Source organism: Asparagus officinalis, chromosome 1 (assembly GCF_001876935.1).
Source record: "Asparagus officinalis chromosome 1, Aspof.V1, whole genome shotgun sequence".
Lineage (NCBI taxonomy): Eukaryota > Viridiplantae > Streptophyta > Magnoliopsida > Asparagales > Asparagaceae > Asparagus > Asparagus officinalis.
Genome location: NC_033794.1, coordinates 8593654 through 8617042, shown reverse-complemented (window position 1 = coordinate 8617042; position 23389 = coordinate 8593654). Strand labels below are relative to the sequence as shown.

The 23389-nt window shown below is 36.6% G+C and overlaps 2 protein-coding genes across 2 annotated transcripts; both read right to left on the bottom strand.

The window, feature by feature from the left end:
- On the bottom strand, positions 792-4750 carry LOC109848476 (L-gulonolactone oxidase 3). The gene is made up of 4 exons (XM_020417994.1): positions 4321-4750; positions 3466-3800; positions 2247-2502; positions 792-1673 (listed from the first exon to the last, which is right to left on the bottom strand). Exons 1-4 carry the CDS (start codon positions 4652-4654, stop codon positions 862-864), a joined length of 1737 nt encoding a protein of 578 aa, XP_020273583.1. The 5' UTR covers positions 4655-4750; the 3' UTR covers positions 792-861.
- On the bottom strand, positions 15619-20483 carry LOC109848468 (auxin-responsive protein IAA17-like). The gene is made up of 5 exons (XM_020417981.1): positions 19979-20483; positions 18756-18991; positions 17854-17965; positions 16879-16940; positions 15619-15989 (listed from the first exon to the last, which is right to left on the bottom strand). The coding sequence occupies exons 1-5, from the start codon at positions 20347-20349 to the stop codon at positions 15952-15954; spliced, it is 819 nt and encodes a 272-aa protein (XP_020273570.1). The 5' UTR covers positions 20350-20483; the 3' UTR covers positions 15619-15951.

The window sequence follows — 23389 nt, the reverse complement described above, 5'->3', positions numbered from 1 at the left end:
TCTTACTTCATTGCATTATTCTAGGTAACAGGAATTATTATCGTTGTACATGCGCTTGATGATTAGATTTTTTGGCGTTCACTATTATCATGTAAATGATGTTTGACTGATTATTCCTTTTGTTTTTAATTTTTTGACAGCTTTTGAAGATTTTTCTTAGGAATTTATGTCATCATTTCGCCATTATTGTTCTTGCGTTAACCTTGTTTTATTTTTTTCTTCCTAGTCTGCAACTCAATGACATATAGTTTAATATTTTAAATAGCAGACAACCAAATTTTGCCAGACCTTTTCCCCTCCTTTGTAGACACCCTTTCTGTAGTTTTATCCTAGGTATGTTACATATATAAGACTTCAATGCAACCTCTGAATGGGAAGCTCTGCAATGGATTAGAAATGAGTGACTCTAGGGACTATTGAAGCCCTTTTCAAAGGGTTACTGTTATGAATTTATGAACTTGAGATGAATTGAATTGTGATGAAGGGGTAAATATTGCTGACATACTTATGGTATTGGACATTCATTTAGTCAGAACCCAGAAGAAAGATCATTTCCAAATATTCATATTTATGCATGTACTTTTTTCACCATGTAGAGAGATAGGGGTTGATGGATATGAATATATCTAAAATCACATTGGACTAACAAATTTGCAAATAGTACACCTCATCATGGCAACAGGAGAACCTTATAAAGAGCCTATATCACATGCGTACCATTCTGGGGCCACAGCCACCGTCTTATTGCCCAAAATTACCTGTTAAAGGAACACAAACGCAGATCAATTGAATTTCTCTTGACTATTTAACAATTTATTGACAAATAGAAATTCAAGTGTCATCCAAATTGATCTTCATCTCTTAGGAAGAACTAGAAAACCTACACACCCTTGCATCCTCATAAACTAATCCCGGCCTACACAAATACCCTTCACTTGGCCTACAATGCCTATCCTCCGAACAAACACACTCTCCATCCATTGCACATCCATCGCCCCTGCTCCCTCCGCCTCCAAAAACTATCTCATCCGACCAAGAACTGGAAAACATCCCCTTCGGATCCCACATCTCCTTCACCTCCACAAACCTACTCATCTTCATGTACTTCTCCTTCACCCCTGAAAACGCAAGCTTCCTATTCTTCCCCCAATGTGGCCTCGCTTTATATTTAAAGAATGCCATCTGCTCCACTTCCTCCCACACGTCCTGACTCAGTCTGGGCAACAATGCCTCATCCGCTCTGTAATAATTAAAATCAACCACGACAGAGTCTTCTGTCTGGCCAAGATAAGCACTGGACCCTTTTATGAAGCGTATCATTAGACCATTGTAGGAATCGACTCCACAGAACTTGTTCGGATTGAGGTCTCGGAGCTTCTTGACGTCGAGGATGAAGTTTTTGAAGTTTGGAGGGAAGAAGATGGCGGTGGATTCGTAGAAGAAGAGGCCTTTGGTTCTTGGATCCCATGCACAGGAGGTTAAGGGGTCTGATGGGGGTGAGTGTAGACAGGAGCCTGAGGTTTGCATCTTGGCTTGAGAACCTACAACTGGGTAGCCTGTGAATAGTAGTAAGTTGTTCTTTAGGCCGTTGGCTACTAGCTTCTTGTATCCGAGTTCTGTGGAAGCGAGTATGCATTGCCCGTTCACATTCTTTGTTTTCTGGAATCTTGTTTCTGCAATGAAAAAATTAAAAAAAAATACTGACATAAGTTGTTTGTGAACATAACGAAATTACATATTTGATGTCTAGGGTTGTGATCGAATATGGATATCCAGAGGTATATCAACATCCATGTCTGATAGGACATGAATACAAATATTAAATCTTCATGTCAGGAGTCAGATATAGGTAACTATATCATTTTCTTTTTCGAGTGGATTGAATACTCAAAATACCTGTTTTCGGGTATATGTACCAGTCATATGATTGATATTTTTTATTGGTTTCAAATTAAACGAAGTTCCAATTCTAGGTTTTCCACTTTACCGTGTGTCAAAAATATACTTTCTGAGTCTGTATACTTTCTGAGTTTTATTTGTTTATCTCATCTAATATTGGATATGTACTATTTTATCCCGTCTAATCTGTATCTGCGTCCGATTTTGACAGATATGTATTTGTATCCATATTCGTAATTCTCTACGGAATAAATCTCCCACTGGGGGCCTTCTCTATTATGATGAGTCTATGTCATGTTCATAATTAACATATTAGCAAAAGGTCATAAAATTTTATGAGAGAGTACCTGTAGCCCTAAGTGCAGTGGTAGCCAGGATAGGAGTGGACTGAAACCCAAGGAAGTCATTTACGCCATCGCCAGAAGCGTTCAAAGGGACGCGGTCATCCAATCTGTACACGGCTTTGTGCTGAGATGGGTACCAGGTAATATCAGCGAACTCGTGCTTTTTAGCAAAATCTGCGAACTCATCTTGGAAGGAATTGTCATCTCTGAATGAGTAAGTTATGCTTCTCTTGAATGCTGGCTCCAGTGAGAGTGTTACCTGCGATTTTTCATCCATAGATGATGAGCACTGGCTGGTTGAGTATAGGATTTATTGCACAAGTCCCCTGTTATATATCTTCTAACTATTTTATTAGCACTTATACTTCTGAATGCTGAGTAGATATTACTTCTCTACCCTCGATTAGATAGCCGTCTTTTCCGGTTCAACTAGTGCAGAAGTAAATATAAATTATAAAATGTAGTCATGAAACATCTAAACCAATATAACTTTTGGAGTTTAGAAGGTATAAGTTCTTCATCAAATAACTTCTGTTAAGTTTTACCATTTAAAATCCTAAATTATGATTGTGCTAAGGCTAATCACGAGTGAGAATCGCAGCAACTGGAGTTTTTAATTTAAACCGCCAATTTATCATTTTATACGCTCGATCGTCTGTCTAGTTTGAAACTTCGGGTTCTGAGTTCAAATAAAATAATAAACTAGAAAACAAAAAGGAAATTGTAGTGCGCGGCGAAAGCATTGGTTTCAAACGCACGGTTCACACCTTCGCGCTGTCTCCGCGTACGCTGCACTCAACTTCTCTCTGCTCTAAATTTTACGGCAGGTTCGGACAAGAGATCCATGATGATGATATCATTATCATCATCATTATATAAAAGAAAAGCGGCTAGGCCGTCTTGTCGTTATGATTGGCATTCACGCGTTGGTGAATGGCAAATAAGGACAGAGTTACTTCGTGTTGTGTTCTAAAATAGCTTATTTTGAATTTAATTTCATATGCATCTTTTCTCAAGCAATGTTGTTGTTTTCTCAGATTCACGGGTACCAATTTTATCAGAACATTCTCGAACGGTTAGTATTGTAGGAGGCATTCAACGGAAAGGTGAAGGTAGTTTTGGGATTCACAACGTTTCTGTTTGTAGGTATTGAGAGCGTTCTGACAAGATTTATATTCTCATGAATCATAACACCAACTGTTAATCTGAAAAAGAAACTAACCTTGGAGATGACGCCCAAAAGCCCGAGAGAAACCCTAACAGCATCAAACAAAGAACCCTTGCTCTCATCAACGTCCAGAACTTTAGCAAACCCTTCATTTTTTCTAGCCGCAACAACAATCCTAACACCCACAACATGATCATGCACCGCACCTCCTCTCCCCCACCATGAGCTCCCATGGGAGCCCGTAGAGATCAGCCCACCAATGCTCACTCCTTCCCAATATGGGCTCGCAACTAAACTCAGCCCATGGGCCTCCACTGCATTGATCAAATCCCTCAGCCCGACTCCGGAATCGACCGTTACGGTTCGCGTCACGGTATCGACCTTGACTCCTGAATGTTGATGGAATAATTATCAAATAGTTCGGCATTTATTTGTCTCTCCGTATCGTTCAAACTCGAAAGACCGTACAAAAGAGATCAGATATGAGGATAGATGTATTTGATTCATTTGATTATCAAAATGTACGTTTAAAATATATTTCTTTATTAGTCATGTCATTTATGTGTTTTTTATTGTAGATTTACTCCTACTCCTAGTTTGAGAGATTTATTAGGAGTATTCACAAATCAATCTTTAAAACAAAACATTTAAATCTCTACGTGTGAATTCAAATGCTCTTAAATTCATATGCTAATCAAACAATATCATATTCATAAAGTTACACAATTTAAACGCAATAATTATAGTTCACATTCGACAAAAATTCGAAGAGGGGTGCTCACATTCAAATTCACAATCCAAAGAAATTCGGAGAACAAATTAGAATTTGGATTAGGATTCTTAAATGTTAAACAGACACAAATATCATGAGTAGCTCCATATTCGATCCAATTAGTTTCGAGTCCTAACCTGTATTGTACTTCGCGGTGCTGATCAAGACGGAACGGGTCGGATCCGGGCACGCTAATTTCGGTATCGTATGCGAGAACCCGCTAACAACCTTGACTTTGAGGTTGTTCTTATTAGCCTCGGCCACCGCGGATCGGATCTCTTCTTCAGTTGTCGGGTACAAAACCGCCGTCGGGACTGAACACTGTTTTCGGTCGTTAAAAGCTCCATAAGAATTCGAGAGGACACAAACTGATTGGTTGCAGTTGATTGGAGAAGCCGGAGGCATTGCGGATGCGGGTTTCGGATTTGGACCCGTTAAGGAAAGGAAAAGGAGACACATAAGAATGGCCATTGGAGATTGTGTGGGGGAGTTTTGTGAAGGCTTTGAAGGGAGATATATAGGGGTTTTGATTTCTGGGATTGTAATTTAAGTTTGTGGGGTTTTTTCTTTTAAGGATGGTAACTAATGAATTGCTTATCTTTTGGGACTTGTAGATAATTTAATGAATTTTATACTATTCTCTTTAGGACCGGCTAGCGGTGGGTTTTGTTTTGATCTCGTTTGTTGGACTATTATCGTGCAGGCACTGCTTCAATATTGCTATAAGGCTGAATATCAGAAAAGGCTAAATATTTATATTGGTATTTTAATTCTACATCATTTATCAAGAATGTATTTTAATTAGGCAAATTTGTTTTAAGGTATTTTAATTGATTCAACTTACCAACAAGGTCATTTTTCTCGTCGGCGACCAGTTTCCGACGAGAGCTCGTCACGTGCGTGGTACGTGATGACTTAAACTGTTTTTTAGCTGCTGATGTGGCACGGATTTTCTGACATGGATAAAACAGTTGGGAGAATAACAGAGGGGATTCAAGCTGAGATTGGGTGAGATTGGAAACTAGGGTTTATCAAATTGGGGCATTCAAGCTGAGATTGAGCGTGGAAGAGAAGATATTATGTCGTCATCATCAAGTTCAAGCTCTCGTTCTAAAGCAAGCAGGGTCAGTGGAAAATCACCTTCTATATCAGCAGCTAAAAAACAGTTTAAGTCATCACGTGTCACGCACGTGATGAGCTCTCGCTAGAAAACTGGTCGCCGACGAGAAAAATGATCTTGTTGGTAAGTTGAATCAATTAAAATGCCTTAAAGCAGGTTTGCTAATTAAAATACCTTCTTGGTAAATGTGGTGGAATTAAAATACCAATATGCGTATTTAGTCTATCGGAAAACGTCCTTAAGTATCAGGATTATCACAAAACTTCCTTCTAGCTTTCATATTTTATCAGGAAAAAAAATCTTTTTTAACTTTGAGATTTTAATGGGAAAATCTTCCTAAAAGTAAAGGGAGATTTTTCGATAAGCTCTAAATTTAAGGTGGGTTTTCTGACATTTTCAAAGTTAAGAAGGGTTTTCTGATAATCATCGAAAGTTAAGGGAGGTTTTATGATATTTAGTCTAACTATAAAATAAATATGTTGCCACATGGGAAGAGTTGTTCAAATCAGTGAAGACTTAAAAGTGTTTCGGTTAGAACCTTTTTAATGTTCAAATCAGTGAAATACAGATGAAAGTATCGTAATCTAAAGACTTGAAATGTAAATTGTATGCTGAATTGTCATACCTCAACTAGGCGCTCACAATGGAGATTAGATCTATGTTGTCTCCCGACAGGTAGGGATGGAAATGAACTAAATAATTAACAAATAGTTCGTTAATTATTTGAGTAACTATTCAATCATATTCGATTCAGCGGTTCATTTAACACTGACTAAATAATATTTAGTATTCAAGTTCATTAATAATAGAATTTAACTAGATGTATATTCGATTCGTTTGTTTATTAAATGTTTGTTTATATTTTGACCGATTATAATTGTGTTATTACTCATATGATGTTATATTTTCAACCCACTTATATTTTTAATTTAAGGTCTATATACTAATTTTGAGAGACTCAAAGAATTTTAAATCAAATTTTAATAAAATATTTAGATTAATGTATATATATATATATATTACATTCTCTAATTCTCTACACCCCCATCTAGCTAGAGAAATTCGGATTTAGAGAAACCCTAAGGTTAGAAGATCCAAAACCCATCTCAAGGTTCATCCATGGATTCAGGTATAAGCTTCCGCTCTTTTGATTTTGTTAATCTCTTTGAATTAATCATGGCTATATGGTTTTAGATCTCAAGTTTTATGATGTAGATCTAACAAGTGGTATCAGAGCCACCTTGATTAATTCTTAGGGATTTAAGTTTTATTGGGTTTTTGATCTTAAATCTCTGGTTAAAGATTCAATTTTTGGGTTCGGATGAACAGTAATGTTCTCGGATGAACAGTAACGAATTTTTTTTTCGGATGAACAGTAAAGTATTTTTTTCGGGTGAACAGTAACTTTTGGGAATTTTTTGGATTTTTCTTTGATTTTTCCTTCAATTTTTTCCAATTCTGGATCTGTTTTGAAAATAAAAATCAAAGGTTTTTTGGGTTTGTCGGCGGCGGTTTCAATTTGAAACCCTAAGGGTTCATGGCGAAAATTAAGGAGGTGGTTACCTCAAACGAACCTCGCGTTCGTTCAATTTTAACCGAGCTTCGCGCTCAACGAACCTCGCGTTCGTTCTAAGGTGAACCTCGCGTTCAACTCAGGTGAGCGTCAAGCTCAATTTTAACGAACCTCGCGTTCGTTCTAAGGTGAACCTCGCGTTCAACTCAGGTGAGCGTCAAGCTCAATTTTTTTAACGAACCTCGCGTTCGTTCTTCAGACGAACCTCGCGTTCGTACTTCAGACGAACCTCGCGTTCGTACTTCAGACGAACCTCGCGTTCGTACTTCAGACGAACCTCGCGTTCGTACTTCAGACGAACCTCGCGTTCGTACTTCAGACGAACCTCGCGTTCGTACTTCAGACGAACCTCGCGTTCGTACTTCAGACGAACCTCGCGTTCGTGCTTCAGTCGAGCCTCGCGTTCGAACTTCAGACGAACCTCGCGTTCGTACTTCAGACGAACCTCGCGTTCGTACTTCAGTCGAACCTCGCGTTCATTTTTTAAACGAACCTCGCGTTCGTTCCCAAGTTGAACCTCGCGTTCTTTTATCAAACGAACCTCGCGTTCGTTCATTTTCAGACGAACCTCGCGTTCGTGCTTAAGTGAGTCTCGTACTCAATACAGTCGAACCTCGCGTTCGAAGTTAAGGGAACTTCGTGTTCATTATGGTTAAGCCTCGGCTTTTCATGGGTCCACTTTGGTATACTTAATTTATTCAATTAAGTTATGGGCCCTAATTAAGCTGTGAGACCCCAATTAAGTTTTTGGAAATTCAGTTGATTTAAATTAAAACTTTTTAATTTAAATCTAATTTGGTTTTTAATCAATTATTTAATTCAAATATTATGACACTAAGGTATTAAGGTTGTCTCTCACTCCAATTGATTAATTGAAACAAGAAGTTGCCAAAGTAACCTCTCTTGTGTAGATTGTTCATGAGGAATGTGAGATGTTTGTGTGTATGCTTTCGTGTAAATATTTAATCGGCCCAAAGGAAGGTTAATATTTATTTAGACTGTATACACATCTGCGATGATAAGCGTGTGACAATTATAAGGTTTACATGTGAATAATGAATCGATCCAAAGATAGTTTCATTATTTGACATGAGTTATTGTCAATGTTTGATCATTGCAACAAGGTATCACTTACAAGTTAATATTACTGTCCAAAGACTTGATATTAATGTTGTGCCGGTATCTTGGATGGGGATTGTCATTATTTGAATTTTATTGATTATGGTTATTGATGTGAGCATTTTTGTTTTATTTCAGCTAATGCATCTGCTGCAACAATTTCTGCTAACATCAACTCAATTCCCATGCTAAATGGGACAAACTTCAAGGTTTGGAAAGAGAACATATTAATTGTTCTTGGCTGCATGGATCTTGACTATGCATTAAGAACTGAACAACCCCAACCTCTCAATGCGGATAGCACTCCTGATGCAAAGAAGGAGCATGAGAAGTGGGAGCGTTCAAATCGCATGAGTCTTATGATCATTAAGCGCGGCGTTCCGGAAGCCTTCAGGGGCATAGAATCCGAAGGGATTACTAAGGCTAAAGATTTCCTTGCCGAAATTGAGAAGCGTTTTGCGAAAAACGATAAGGTAGAAACAAGCACGCTTTTAGCTCGCTTGATTTCAATGAAGTATAAGGGCAAAGGAAATATCAGGGAGTACATTATGGAAATGTCTCATATTGCTTCAAAGCTTAAGGCACTTAAACTCGATCTTTGTGACGAGTTATTAGTGCATCTGGTTTTGTTGTCTCTTCCTGCACAGTTTAACCAATTTAAGGTCAGTTATAACTGTCAAAAGGAGAAATGGACTCTAAATGAGCTCATTTCATACTGTGTGCAAGAAGAAGACAGGTTGAAGCAAGATAAGACAGAAAGTGCTCATTTGGCCTATGCCTCTAAGGATAAGGGCAAGAAAAGGAAGAATGATAAGGAAGCTGCTAAGGGTCCAGTTGAGAAGAAACAACATAAGGATAATCAGGGTTGTTTCTTCTGTAAGAAGCCTGGACATGTAAAGAAGGACTGTACAAAATATCACGCCTGGCGTGATAATAAGGGTACGTTCCTTGCTTTGGTCTGTTCTGAGGTTAATTTAGCTTCAGTACCTAGAAACACTTGGTGGTTAGACTCTGGTGCTACTACTCACATAAGTGTTTCTATGCAGGGTTGCCTGAGCTACCGAAAGCCAAGTGATGTTGAAAGACACATCTTTGTGGGCGACGGACAATCGGTAGATGTGGAAGCAATTGGGCACTTTAGGTTGTTGTTAGGAACTGGTTATTATTTGGATTTAAAAGATACTTTTGTAGTACCGTCTTTTAGACGGAATTTGGTTTCTGTTTCTGTATTGGACAAATCAGGTTATTCTTGTTCATTTGGAAACAGTCAATTCAGTTTATCTTTTAATTCAAATGTTGTGGGAACCGGTTACTTGAGTATTTATGACAACCTATATTTGCTTGATACAATTGCTTCTTACAATGAATCCTTGCATGTGGAATCACGTGGTACTAAGCGTAAATTAAATAAGGAAAATTCGGCGACATTATGGCATAAGCGCTTAGGTCATATCTCAAAAGGTAGAGTTGAGCGTCTTGTGTCTGATGGCATTTTGGATTCCCTTGATTTTTCGGACTTCAACGTATGTGTTGAATGTATCAAGGGAAAACAGACCAAAGTGAAGAGATTAGGTGCCAACAGATCTTCGGATGTCTTAGAATTGATACATACGGATATTTGTGGGCCATTCCCTACGGAATCCTGGAATGGTCAACAATATTTTATATCATTCATAGACGATTACTCACGTTATGGGCACCTATATCTTATTCATGAAAAATCTGAGTCTCTGGACATGTTCAAAGCCTATAAAGCTGAAGTTGAGAATCAACTCAACAGAAGAATTAAAACCGTCAGATCTGATCGTGGTGGTGAGTACTACGGTAGATATGATGGTTCAGGTGAACAACGTCCAGGACCATTTGCTAGATACCTAGAGGAATGCGGTATCGTCCCACAGTACACCATGCCGGGTTCACCTAGCATGAATGGTGTAGCTGAAAGACGAAACAGGACTCTTAAGGATATGGTAAGAAGTATGATTGCTCATTCTTCTTTACCAGAGTCACTCTGGGGAGAAGCACTTAAGACAGCAGCTTACATTCTGAATAGAGTACCAAGTAAAGCAGTTGCTAAAACACCTTATGAGCTTTGGACTGGTCGAAAGCCCAGTTTAAAGCATTTACATATTTGGGGATGTCCAGCTGAGGCAAGGCCTTATAGGCCAAATGAAAAGAAATTGGACTCCAAAACAGTTAGCAGCTACTTTATTGGATACTCTGAACGCTCTAGGGGCTTTAAGTTTTATGATCCCACTATAAGGAATATTTTTGAGACGGGAACAGCAACATTCTTTGAGGATGTTGAGTTTGGGGGGAGAAATAAGGTTAGAGACATTAGTTTTGAGGAGGAATTGGCTTCAGATCCAATCCATACAGTTACTTTTGACAATATTCAGGTTCCTATACCTGTTGTTGCTCAAGAAGTAAATCCGGAACCTCAAGATGATAATGTTGAACAACTCCCTGTTCCAGAAGAACAAACTCAACAACCTCAAGAACCAGTGCCATTAAGGAGATCCACGAGAGAAAGGAGAAATGCTATTCCGGATGATTATATTGTATTTCTCCAAGAACATGAGGAAAGTAGTGGAATGTTAGAAGATGATCCAATCAACTTCTCTCAGGCCATGAAAAGTTCTAACTCTCAACAGTGGATTGATGCCATGAATGAAGAGTACAAGTCTATGCAAGGCAATAAGGTTTGGGAACTTATCCCATTACCAGAAGGTGCAAAACCAATTGGTTGTAAATGGATTTTTAAAACCAAGCGGGATGCAAACGGTAATGTGGAGAGGTATAAGGCACGTCTTGTGGCTAAAGGCTATACTCAAAAGGAAGGCATTGATTATACAGAGACTTTCTCTCCGGTTTCATCGAAAGACTCTTTCAGAATAATCATGGCACTTGTTGCTCATTATGATCTTGAGTTACATCAGATGGATGTTAAGACTGCATTTCTCAATGGAGACATTGATGAGATGATCTATATGGTGCAACCAGAAAACTTTGTGTCGGGAGACCCAAAGAATATGGTCTGCAAATTAAGAAAATCCATCTATGGACTCAAGCAAGCTCCTCGTCAATTGTATCATAAGTTTCAACAAATAGTTATCTATGGACTCAAGCAAGCTCCTCGTCAATGGGTGTGGTATTATTTGAGGATATTATGTTTTAGTGGGAGTTTGTATTTGTGGTGCTTTATGTTTGTTTGTATTGTCTGATCAGAATAAAGTTTTCAGTTAAGACACTCTGTTACATTATGTTTGGTTTTGACCTCACTAAGGAGGACCAGTTGAAAATAGACATGTACTGATCACATTGCATGTAATTTTCATGCTGCACATCCATGATTGATCTATGTCGTTTGATTGTATTGGTATATGTGACCATTGATGGGTCGAGTCACGATAAATGTGACGAAGACCGCTTTGATCCTATATTGATATAGTCAATGGACGAAATTGTTCGGAAATACCATTTCAGTGATAGCAATTTTTGAGGTCATAAGGTTATACACAGTTTAAGGAATCATATGGTGCCCAAGTGGGAGATTGTTGGATTTAATCTAATAAATCTATTTGTGGGCACATATGATTAATCATTGTGTATTGCTATCTTTCAGGATAACCCACTAAAGTGATCAATTAAGTTGGGTTAATTTGGTATTTAAATAAGTCATGGGGTTATATGTGCAGATACCAGGTTGTAATTGTAATTTATTGAGGGGCTAAATTACAAAAGTACAACATCTATAAATAAGGGGTTATGGTCCCTAACTTAGGGTTACATTCTCTAATTCTCTACACCCCCATCTAGCTAGAGAAATTCGGTTCTAGAGAAACCCTAAGGTTAGAAGATCCAAAACCCAAAATCAAGATCAATCTATGGATTCAGGTATAAGCTTCCGCTCTTTTGTTTTTTTTGTTAATCTCTTTGAATTAATCATGGCTATATGGTTTTAGATCTCAAGTTTTATGATGTAGATCTAACATATATATCATAACTATAAAGGAATAAAATTTATTTATAAATTTAAATATTATTTAAAAATCAAGTTATTTAGCAAAATGAATATACTTTGACATTCCATAAATATTCGTGAATATTCATTAATTTTATTAAATACCCAGTATCCAAGTTCAACTTCAAAAATCTCCAGATACTCGAGTTCGAGTTTAAGTTTGAGTTAGGGAAGTTAAATTGGTCGGGGGCCCACGATAATTTATTTTTCACTATCAAATCCTGTACACTTCTAATACATTACGATGCGATGTCCATTCCTTGCTAGTTGCTACGGTGCGGAGACGTTTGAACGATATTCGGCACTTCGGGTATTGCGGTCTATTCGGTTATATTCGAAATTTGCTGAGCCCTGGAAATGGCCCATTAATTCTTAATTAATGGGCCACACCTAAAACTGAAGCGCCAACTAAGACCCATTAACTTAAGTGTCCCAATTCACTGACATCTATTATTATCAATCTAAAGAGAGAGAAAAGATGCATAAGTTTGCTTTGAAAATGATATATTTAGTGCTCTTTTGAACGAGGCTATTGAGCAACAATTTTAAAACGTGAAAAATGTTTTAGAGGTCGACTGCATGCAACTGTATTTAGTTAAATATCTTTTTTATCTCATTAAAAATTCTTGATTATATCGAATGTGTGAGAAAAAACTATTTATATTATCTTTTATGCTTTAGATGGAATGAATAAATGCTATTCCATAAAATAAAAATAAAAATAATTCAATTGGACCAAGAACTAATTAAGGTCCATATTTACACTCCATTATGCATAATCTAGGTAATACATAGTACTCATTACTTCGGTTCATACGAAGACGGCTTTTTGTAAGAATAATTTTCAAAAGTAAGTTGATATTTTCGAACTGAGATCACTGTTGGCAGCCAGTTTCAGCAAGGCACATCTTGTGTTGCCACTTTGAAAACGATTAATGGACCACATCATCCAAAAAGAGCGGCCCAGTTAGAGGCCCACATTATCTGCCCATAGGTCGCCGAATATGCAGGGGGGCATATGTTTACTAGATAGCGGTTACGAGATGCTGACATCTCTATACAATGAATTCGGATCCTCTCCACTAAAAAAAATAGTGGAGAGATCACTACATAATCACAGTCATTGATTATCTAGTTAATGGTTATGATTTTTTCTTTTAGTGTAAATTAGGAATGAGTGCAATACACGGGGGTATGGTAAGTGTTAGATTTAGATTGTATCATAACCGCCTACTAAATTATCAACGCTTAAGATTAAAAGTAGTGGTCTCTCCACTACTTTTTTGTAGTGGAGAGGATCCAAATCCCTATACAATGGATTCGGATCCTCTCCACTAAAAAAAATAGTGGAGGGATCACTACATAATCACAGTCATTGATTATCTAGTTAATGGTTATGATTTTTTCTTTTAGTGTAAATTAGGAATGAGTGCAATACACGGGGGTATGGTAAGTGTTAGATTTAGATTGTATCGTAACCGCCTACTAAATAATCAACGCTTAAGATTAAAAGTAGTGGTCTCTCCACTACTTTTTGGTAGTGGAGAGGATCCAAATCCCTATACAATGGATTCGGATCCTCTCCACTAAAAAAAATAATGGAGGAATCACTACATAATCACAATCATTGATTATCTAGTTAATGGTTACTAAATTTATACAGATTTACAAATAAAGTAATTTCTGTAGCCAACTTTTCGAGGATACAATGGCCTTTGTCACGGAGCTCGATGAGATTCTATTAGACATTTGAGATGTTAAGTTACTGCGATAGATGAGATATGCCTATAATTAATTGAGAAACTTCAAGCATCCCTTCGGAGTATATAGTTTTACTTACCTTTATTTTTATTTTTTTTTTCCGGAGTGAAACAGTGATAGTTTAATCTCGAACATGTTATCTACTATAATCTTTCAACGGAATTTGGATCCTCTCAATTACAGAACATTAGTGGTGAGACCACTATTTTAATTTCGACTGTTGATTACTTAGTAGGTGATCGTGACACATTCTAAATCTAACATTTACTGTATCCCGTGTATTGCACTCATTCCTAATTTGTACTTAAAGAAAAAATCATGACCACTCATTAAATAATTAACGGTTATGATTAAGTAGTGGTCAATCCATTATCTTTTTTTTGTTTTATAGTGGGGAGGATTCCAATCCCTTCCACCATTATCATGCAAGGCAATCCGAAGCACAATTTAGGCAAGCCCATAGTCTGCTAAGAAACAAAGCAAGTTTGCATAAGATCTTAGTAAGGTTTAAAGGTTACGATCGTAATTTTATCACGATCTCGCAGTTTGGACGTCCTTCTCATGGCCAAACTTTGAACAATCTGCACAGCGATATCTTGTTTATCAAATTCACTTTAAATGTGTGTCATTCTCGTGGCCCAACTTTGAACAGTCTGCACAGCGATATATTGTTTATCAAATTCACTTTTAAATGTGGGTCCGATGGAAGTTAAGCCTAGATTGCTATGATATTATTTACGAGTTCCTCCTACGGCATCAAAATTTAAAAGTTATAGTGAGAACTAAGGATGTAATTGTATATTCTAAATAGGTAAATGGCTATGACACCATTTTCAAGTTCCTCCTAAGGTAACAACACTTTAGAATTATAGTGAGAATTCGGGACATAATTGTATAATATTCGAAATAGGACTCTCAACAGATTAATGTAAAAACTAACCAGAGCCCAAAAATCAGAAACAATCAGCCCCTCCCCTACGATAACAAAAAATACACGAAAAAAAAAATACTAGAGGCACACCTCCTAACCACACTCCTCTCTCGCTACAGTATACTGGGATCCACATAAAAAAATTTTTATTAAAATTCTCATGTGGGCCCCAATACAGCTGTAATTAAGAGGGTGTGGTTGGGTGTGACTGTAGCGCCTCCTACACGAAAAGCTATCACAGACCAAATACAACCACAGACAAGCAGAACTAACAATGCAAATAAACTGGAGGCATATTAATTTTTCCACGGCTCAAAGCAAAAGAGAAGCCCAGACTCTAATGAAGATGAGTGGACAAAAACCAACCCCCCGCCCCCCCCCCCCTCCACCGCCCCCTTCTTACTTTCTTGTACTGTTCTGTTCTTTGCCCATCCATAATAAATAACAGATGATTGGCTGTTGGAAAAGGCTTGAGGAGTACATTTGCTGTCCAAAATATAACCCACAAGGCGCAGACAAACAGCTCAGGCTCCCCCCTTCAATCATGCTCAAACACCTGTGCGTGGGCCCCAACATCACATTTCATTTCCCCAAGAATTTCCATAATGATGATAAACAAAGCCTAGGAGAACAACGGAAGCTCACTAAAGCGAACTTCAGAAGGCTAGCAACAATTCAATCAGAGCAACAGAACAATTTAGCATTCAAAATGGTATTGCTTTGATAAAGAATCAAACACTATTGATCACATATTTAAAGAAAATAGAGGCTAAAAAGGGACTACTACATAAAAACGAAGGTTCCGTATATGAGAAGGACGCTTAATCCGCAGATATTATAAAACCAAGGTTTTGGTTCTCAGAAAAAGAAAAAGAAAAAAGCTCAACCTGCAAAACATTTTAGGTTATAAAATTATAACCATCAATTTTCACTACACCTCCGAAGTAAAGGCAATCGCAGAATTTAACACAAACTGAGCACAAACATTGCTGAAAATGTATCAGTCTGGAATAAGAAGCAACCACACGATTTACACATAGTAAGGTGAACAACAATCTAATAAGGTTTTACCCTTGAGAAATCATAGGAAGCTAAATTAAGGTTTTGTTCAACGTAGGTAACAAACCGCAAGAGATATAATAGGACGCATTTTTAAAAAACCTTAAAACCATTTTGGTTTCGAGAAGAGCCCTTTTGAATTAGTTGGTATGCTTGTGCTTGAATTTTCAGCTTGAAGTGATCAACTTCGATTCTTGCGCTTCTCCGATGCCCTCGGAGCTGAAAGAACACAAAATTGAAACTCATTAGTACAATCATATTCACAAAATTGCTACAATACAATACTAAGATCTAAAGTACATCACAATAAAAGTATAACTCCTGCCAAAGTGTGGATCAACGTTACTGGAGAGTTTAAAATAAAATGTAGGATAACCTGTATGAAACGAGTTTCAAAGATGAATCAATCAAAACTTTTTTAGGGAATTGAATTAAACAATATCACAAATATTTCATCTAATGGATGAGAAGGGATATAAAACTCAATAATCACAAACAATCAGAGTCAAAGTACTAATGTGACTCATCAGATTGAATGCTAACTTTGACAGGGAAATACAAGTTCAATTGGAGTTTGATTGATTTCAGTTAAACAAAAATTTAGTTAAGTATAAATTCCAATCAAAGCAATTAGGAGCACAAGTCCTACATGAACCCAACTAGGAACAGGTCTTTTAGTACCCATAAAGAGATCCATTGTAAAAAACCAGGAAGACAAAGAAAAATATAAGGAAGAAACTTCAAAGGAAATTTACATTCGAGAAAATATTGTATTATTCTTCTTCAAGTAATAAAGACCTACTCTCCTCTTATCCTTGAATGTAGTCAAATTGCTGAACCATGTTATAGTATGTTTACTGTGTGATTACATCAAATTAATTCAAGGTATGCAATACTAACTTCTCTACAAATGCCACAAAAGTACGAACTACATGTCACTTTCGAAATGAGGTACAAATTCGAGAAGTGTTCTGATTGACTTCCACTTTAAGGGATGACATCCTTCAATGTGTCTATTCACTAGATTATGTAGTTTGAGGAAAAATGACATACTTAGGAGCTAAAAATTGAATAATATGTATGTAAAATGTACAAAACATGCACATACCAAGTCCAATTGCATCCGAACCCTTCATGATCCTCAGCCTCCTACAGGTTGCAGTGAACATGCTGCAACGTCAAAATATTAGTTAGAACTGCAATTTTCCAAGAAAAGACCGTCATGCACAGGTTCTTAAAACAGATCAAGTTATGAAAATAATCAACATAATACTTTCAAATAATACCATATAACACCAGCAGGAGAGGATATTTACTAAAATAACAAGAATAAAATGAAACCGAGATCATTATGCCTACTTGTTAATCAATTTAAAAGGCCCAGATAATAAAGCTGAGCCCTTCGACATTGCTATATAATAAAGCATTTTCCAAGGACTATGCAGTAGCCTACCCAACTGCTTGACCGCCCTCTTCTACCGTCCAGACAATAGAATGATTTTTGGTAAAATGTAATTGATGTCTTGACCAAAAACTAGCATAGCATAAGACAGTTTGGTTCAAATAAGTTACTAGAAACAAATTATCAATTTGAAATGCCATAAATGTATTTCAAATATCTTGCTACGTGATATACATCTTCTACTTCTCACGAAACACAACACTGTAATCAAAATCCATCATAATTTCAATCATTTTTCAACTTTAGTTTTCCCCTATAGGGAAGCATGCTGCTAAGAATACAATCCTATCAAAACTAACAGCGATGAGACAAAACTACTAGAAACTGCCTCACAATTTAAGCATTCTAGCTAATGTATTAATGGTAACTAGTAGGCACCGCCTTTGTAGTTCGACCACCACATTTCGACCTCCACATGCAAATGAAAGAACTCAAAACAGATACATAATAATTTCAGGTAAACATAATCATTTATATCATGCAGTAGGTATAAAACTAAACGTGACATTTGTAATGACAGAAGAATGAAAAGTCTATGAAATATATCTTAGTAGATATAAAAACATAAAGGAAACTTTAGCCAGAATCATAGCAAGTCAACATTTAGAACTTGATGCTTACTCCCATGGAACATCTCCAACAAGCATCCAATCCCCATCCTTGTCTTCATAGGTAAGGACATTTTCAGATCCATCACCATCCTTGGTTGGTATACTATTTGAACCACATTGACCTGAAACAACAAGAATTGCAATACAGGTAAAACATATAAACAGAAGCTCAACAAGCCATTACACAATTATTACAATGTAACTGAAGTTACTAATAAAATTTAATTATCGTAACATATTCTTCTTACAAGGATGGAATTCCATAGCAAAATGAAATCTTATTAAAAGATAAAACATTGCTACTAACGGCATCGCTAAACTTATCTATACCATTTAATAAGGGAAAACCGCTGGTATAAGAATATTTTTCAAAGTGAAATGTAAAACTATTAAAGAGAAAGCATTGCTAGTAACACATATGGACCTTTTTCCCAAAGACTGGTGAAAAGAACATTTGGTACAAGAAAGTAAGGACATGAAGATGAGAAAATCCATTTGTTTGTGATCAGTCACAAATGCATTCCCTTCAAACATCCCACATGACATATATGGAGAAAAGAAAGAACATAGTAAAAGTGACAGTAAATAAGAAAAACAAAAAATAATTACGTAACAGCTAGCTATCATTACATAACATCAATAGCTACCAACAACATGCAAAAAGAAATTTTCTGAATTATTACATACAGCTGTACCTGTGAAAATTTCTCAAATACTACTCACAATAACACAAGAAGGAAAAGTTGTAGATACTACTGTATAATTACACTTCTTAGACAAAAATAACTCGATATGTTGCTGGAGACAAGCAAATATTATCTAATGAATACAGGGATAACAATAAAATTTTCGAAGTAGTCTCTAATAGAATAATATAACCATGTAAAAGTATGGAACATAAACAGAGCTCACCTATAGTAAAGCAGCTGAACATCTTCTCCAGGGCTAGGGAAAGCTCCTTATAGTTCGAATATGTTTTGAGATCTACTTTCCTAAGATAAGGAGCTCCATCCATGCTAACTTTCACATAGAGACATCCTGAACCTTGTTTTCCATCAGCATCTTCCTTGTTCTTTGATTGGTTGTTGTTTGTAGCCATTATATTCTTACGGGAGTTTCGGATTGGTGGCCATCCCACTACTTGTGCCCTATTGAAGAATATATCGATATAAGTACAAAGTCCTTTCTAGCTAATTGAATCTGAAATTAATCATTTCGTATAAGATCTGCAGATTTTCATAAACAAGTTCTGTTCTTAAGAGGGAAAAGGTGTAAATAAACAATATTATCTGAACAATAACATATTATCTGCATTACTAGGCAATATAACATTTATAGCTCATTAACTGTTTAAAAGTTATCATTGATAGACACGGATTAGGAAGTAGATATTCACATTTTTGTTATAAACATGTAAAACAAGGAAACATTGTTATACCAACCAGCAACAAATATCTGTAAATTAAATAGCATGCAATAATTTTTTGGACACATACCCAAAAAAAGAAAAAGCATTTCATATAAAATATTTGAATTTCCACAAAAAAAATCTGTTCAATTGCAAGGAGGAAAAACCTAAACATCTAATATTGCTTTAACAATAACATTCTCTGCATCACCAGGTTATATAACATTCTTTAAATCTTATTACAAAAAATAGCTTTAAAAAGACACAAATTAGCAAGAACATGATTTCACATTATTATTGTAAGAATGTAGAAGAAAGGAACAAACAACCAAAAACTGCATATCATATAATTAACCTTTCAATAGAAACCACAATGAACAAGCAAAAACTAGAGTTAGCTCAACCACCGATCTATTCAGCTATACTAACAAGTATATCATACTCAAAATTTCTCAATAAATCACCCTTAACAACATCTATCAAATTCATAGCCTACGTTTTTCTACTACCAACAATTTCATTCCAAAATGAGCAAACTTCATCTTCTAACAAAATCAAAAATTCCCAGTTGCTAAAAGACCAATAGATCAGCTAACTACTGTATATTTCACAAACACCCAAAAAATTACAAATTTCTTCTAAACAACTAAAACCCAAACCAAACCCAACAAAACCCAGTTCCCAAAACCCATCAAAATCTCATAAAACCCCCTGAAATCAAACTTACTTCGCAACTGGCGCCGAGTTAGTAACAGTCTTCTTCTTCTCCAAATCCTTAGCTCCTCCTCCACCCTCCCCTTTCTTAGGCGAGAACAGCTCCAGCTCAGATCCTTTACCGCCATTAAAACCCCAATTTGGGGAGCCATCGAGCGCATCAGAGAAACCCCTTTTGGACCCAGACCCGAACCCTTTAAGGTTGATCCCTAGAGTGAGACCCGACCCGCTAACGCGCTCAGGGGACTCGGATCCGGGTAAGCCCAGGCGGAGCTCCGTCTGCTTCAAACTGGTGAGCTTGCCGGCGGCGGAGCTGACGGCGGAGTTGTTGGAGGAGGCCTCGGAGAGGCCTATGTAGTCGTGTTCCTCTAATGTCGGTGTCATCAGAGCACTCTGAAACCAGAATTTGTTGGCGTTGAGATTTTGGGAAGAGGAGAGAAGAAAAAGCTTGGCTTTTTTTTTGGTGGGTTTTTTTTTGCTTTTTCCCTCTTTTCCTTTTGTTGTTGGTTGTTTGTTTGTTTAGGAAAAGGGGGGATGAGTGTGGGGGTTGTAATAATAAGTTTTTTTTTTTTTGGGTCACTATAATAATAATAAGTAGTTGGCCGTCTTTATCGTTAATTTTTGGGCTTTGTCGGATAATTATCTGATTTGGATGAGGGCTTTGTGGAGAGGTGCTGCTCTTTTCTAGATTTGCAAACGGGGTTTTGTGTAAATTTGTTTGGAATATCTAGAGGAAAGGTTAGTAATTTCTAAATTTTAGTTTGCTCAAGGTTATTAATTTTTTATTACTGTTTTTTAATTTCTTTGTGGCATCACATTTTCTTTTCGGAGAGAAACATCACATTTATGTACTTAATTTTTGTTTCGATTATTATGCTTAATTTGTTATAATTGTTGTGCCAGTAACGCTTAAGTAGGTTGTATTGGAAATTAAGGTGTTATGGCTGGGTTTTAAAATAATTAAATATAGATCTTTTGGGTATCATAATAATTTGAAGGTGGATTGGTTAAAATTTAAATAAGGGTAGAACTTTGTATATATGAACAAAACTCTTTATCGTCACAAATTTCTCAATCATATGCTTGAAGTAATTGGGAACTAGCTCCAAATATTAAATTGTTTTGTTTTTCCGAGAGTTAAAGTTTCATTTGTCATGATTCATCTTTAAACATGGAGCACCTAATGTTTAAATTTTGTTATTTCTCATTTCCAAGTTCGAGAGATATATATTTGTAGGCAAATGATGAGAAGTAAAGAGTCTTTTTAGTAATTTAATTACCCGTTTTATGTAAAACCAAAGGCAAAAAAAAGGAAGAGATCAAAGTAGGAGACAAAAGACTTTTATATTCACCACACTAACTTTCAATGGAAACACTCTTTTATTTTGCTGTTTATTTACTAACAAAAGGAGTACAGCTGCATAAAAAGGGGTGTGTGTTTATGGATCCATAAACAAATGGAAAAATAGTGGAAAATGTAGTAATTAAATTTCCTCTCCCCCTGCAAAATTATTCCCCTTTTGGAGGCAACAAGAGCGACACAAGTATGAAAGTTCTCTGCGGTGTTTCAGACAAAAGCTTGGCATTATTTTTTTCGCCTCCTTTTCTTTTGATTTTTCTATTAATGCTTGTGATTAACTTAATAAAGAACAGCTAAACATGTTTATACTTTTAAGACTTTATTTGATATTTGTCTGCTGCTTTTTCTGCGGACATGAAGAGGACATGGAGTTAACATGCTCCACTTTGTTTGGCCGGCCACAAATGCATTTTACCGGAGAACAGGAGAGAGAAAATAATACAGAAGTAATCGAGGACAAAGGGGAACGTTAATATTATTGATAATATTAAAGCTCATATTTTATGATAATTGGTTATTTTTAGTCAGCAAGATTTCCTATGATCATCCTTAATAGCATTTTTTTTTTGCGAAGAAATTTAGTCCAACTGGAAGTAAATAGGCCTAAAACAGAAATTAGAATAACAAAAAAGATTAAATTATTCATACTAGCTAAGTGAAAATAGCATAGGATTATATACTCATGCATGGAAATTTTCAGCCATCTACCCCCTAGCTCAGGCATTCACAAACATTATGAGCCTTGCAGTTGTTTGGGATGGAGACTAGACATGGCTACTAGCATCTCAAGAATTTTTCATTCACTTTGCGAACCAACTCCATAATCATTACTCATTACTCATGGGAGCAAATCTCTAGCACCACCATCTACCAATAAGTTTGATTATTGCTCTTAATTAGTAACTCTGTACCGACAGCATCGCTACAAAATATCCATAGAAATTTTCACCATCTATGGGCGGATTAGCTCTCATTTTAAACTGACAATGATTGACACAACATGACATGTCAATCATCCTAGCTAGGATATTTTAACATCTTGAGTTTGACAACCTAACCTGATCTTAGTCATTCTTTAGTTTGCACATTAGACTTCGCTCTCGTTAGAACACAATTCAAACACTGAAACCACTTCTAAAGAAAAACTTCACATGCATAAAATATGAGCCTTAAATGAAATAGGAGCCAATAAACTTAAAAGTTTAAAAGTAGGCATTGATCCAAATTTATTTGAAAAAATATATCTCCTAACTTTAAGCCATAATCTAAACTAGGAATAGAATTCACATTTATCGCCACAAACCAGCAGCCAACTTTTTTTTCCAGAAGACTTATTATCTTCTATATAAGTTTGATTAGCAAAGGACCTCTTAAAAAATCTAATGCTCTGAATTATTTTGCAAGATTATTACAATCCAAAAAAGAGCATAACATTATAATTTTTATGAGGGTTTAAGTGCAAAAAGTTAACTCACGCCCGTATCATCCGTAATTATTGTGTTCTGAAAGCAATCGAACCCGTGCATCGAACGGCCCCTGAACCATGCACGGACGTGCTCTCAACCTTCTGATCCCCTTCTTTCGTGTTCCCCCAGGATTTAGGCCCAACACCAAACACAACTATCATCCAATAACAACGTGAAACGTACCCATCTTAAGTTACATTCCCTCTGAATTCGCTGCGTGGTGTTAACGACAGAATACCTGATCCTTCCCTATTTGTCGAGGATTGGAGGGACAAAGCAAGAATTGACGGGAGGTTTGACCTCTCTGACCGGGAACTACCGGTTGTAATGAGAACGAGAAGACAGTGGGATGTGGGGATTACCGCCGCGTGGAGGTAGCGCCGACAGGGATGGTGACCGGTTATTATAAGGTTTGGCAGCAACTTGGTGTCGTATTTAGTAGTAAAAAGATCAGTTGGGGACTGTATTAAGAAAGGGAAAGGGGTTGCACACGTGTGGGATCTTCACACGGTTGCAAAGTTAATTAAAAGCCTTGTTTCCTACTGTCACTATTAAATATCATTTCATACGTCTCCATTTGTTTTGAACATTTAACGGT

Bases quoted from the DNA above. Each gene is read 5' to 3' on its own strand.
- LOC109848476 (XM_020417994.1), bottom strand. From the start codon at position 4,654: ATGGCCATTCTTATGTGTCTCCTTTTCCTTTCCTTAACGGGTCCAAAT. The intron at 3,801-4,320 runs GTTAGGACTCGA...ATCAACATTCAG, and splicing joins CACCGCGAAGTACAATACAG to GAGTCAAGGTCGATACCGTG. The intron at 2,503-3,465 runs GTTAGTTTCTTT...GAAAAATCGCAG, and splicing joins TTTTGGGCGTCATCTCCAAG to GTAACACTCTCACTGGAGCC.
- LOC109848468 (XM_020417981.1), bottom strand. From the start codon at position 20,349: ATGACACCGACATTAGAGGAACACGACTACATAGGCCTCTCCGAGGCC. The intron at 17,966-18,755 runs GTGAGCTCTGTT...TTGTTGTTTCAG, and splicing joins GTTCAGCTGCTTTACTATAG to GTCAATGTGGTTCAAATAGT. The intron at 15,990-16,878 runs GTATGTGCATGT...GTGTTCTTTCAG, and splicing joins TTCGGATGCAATTGGACTTG to CTCCGAGGGCATCGGAGAAG.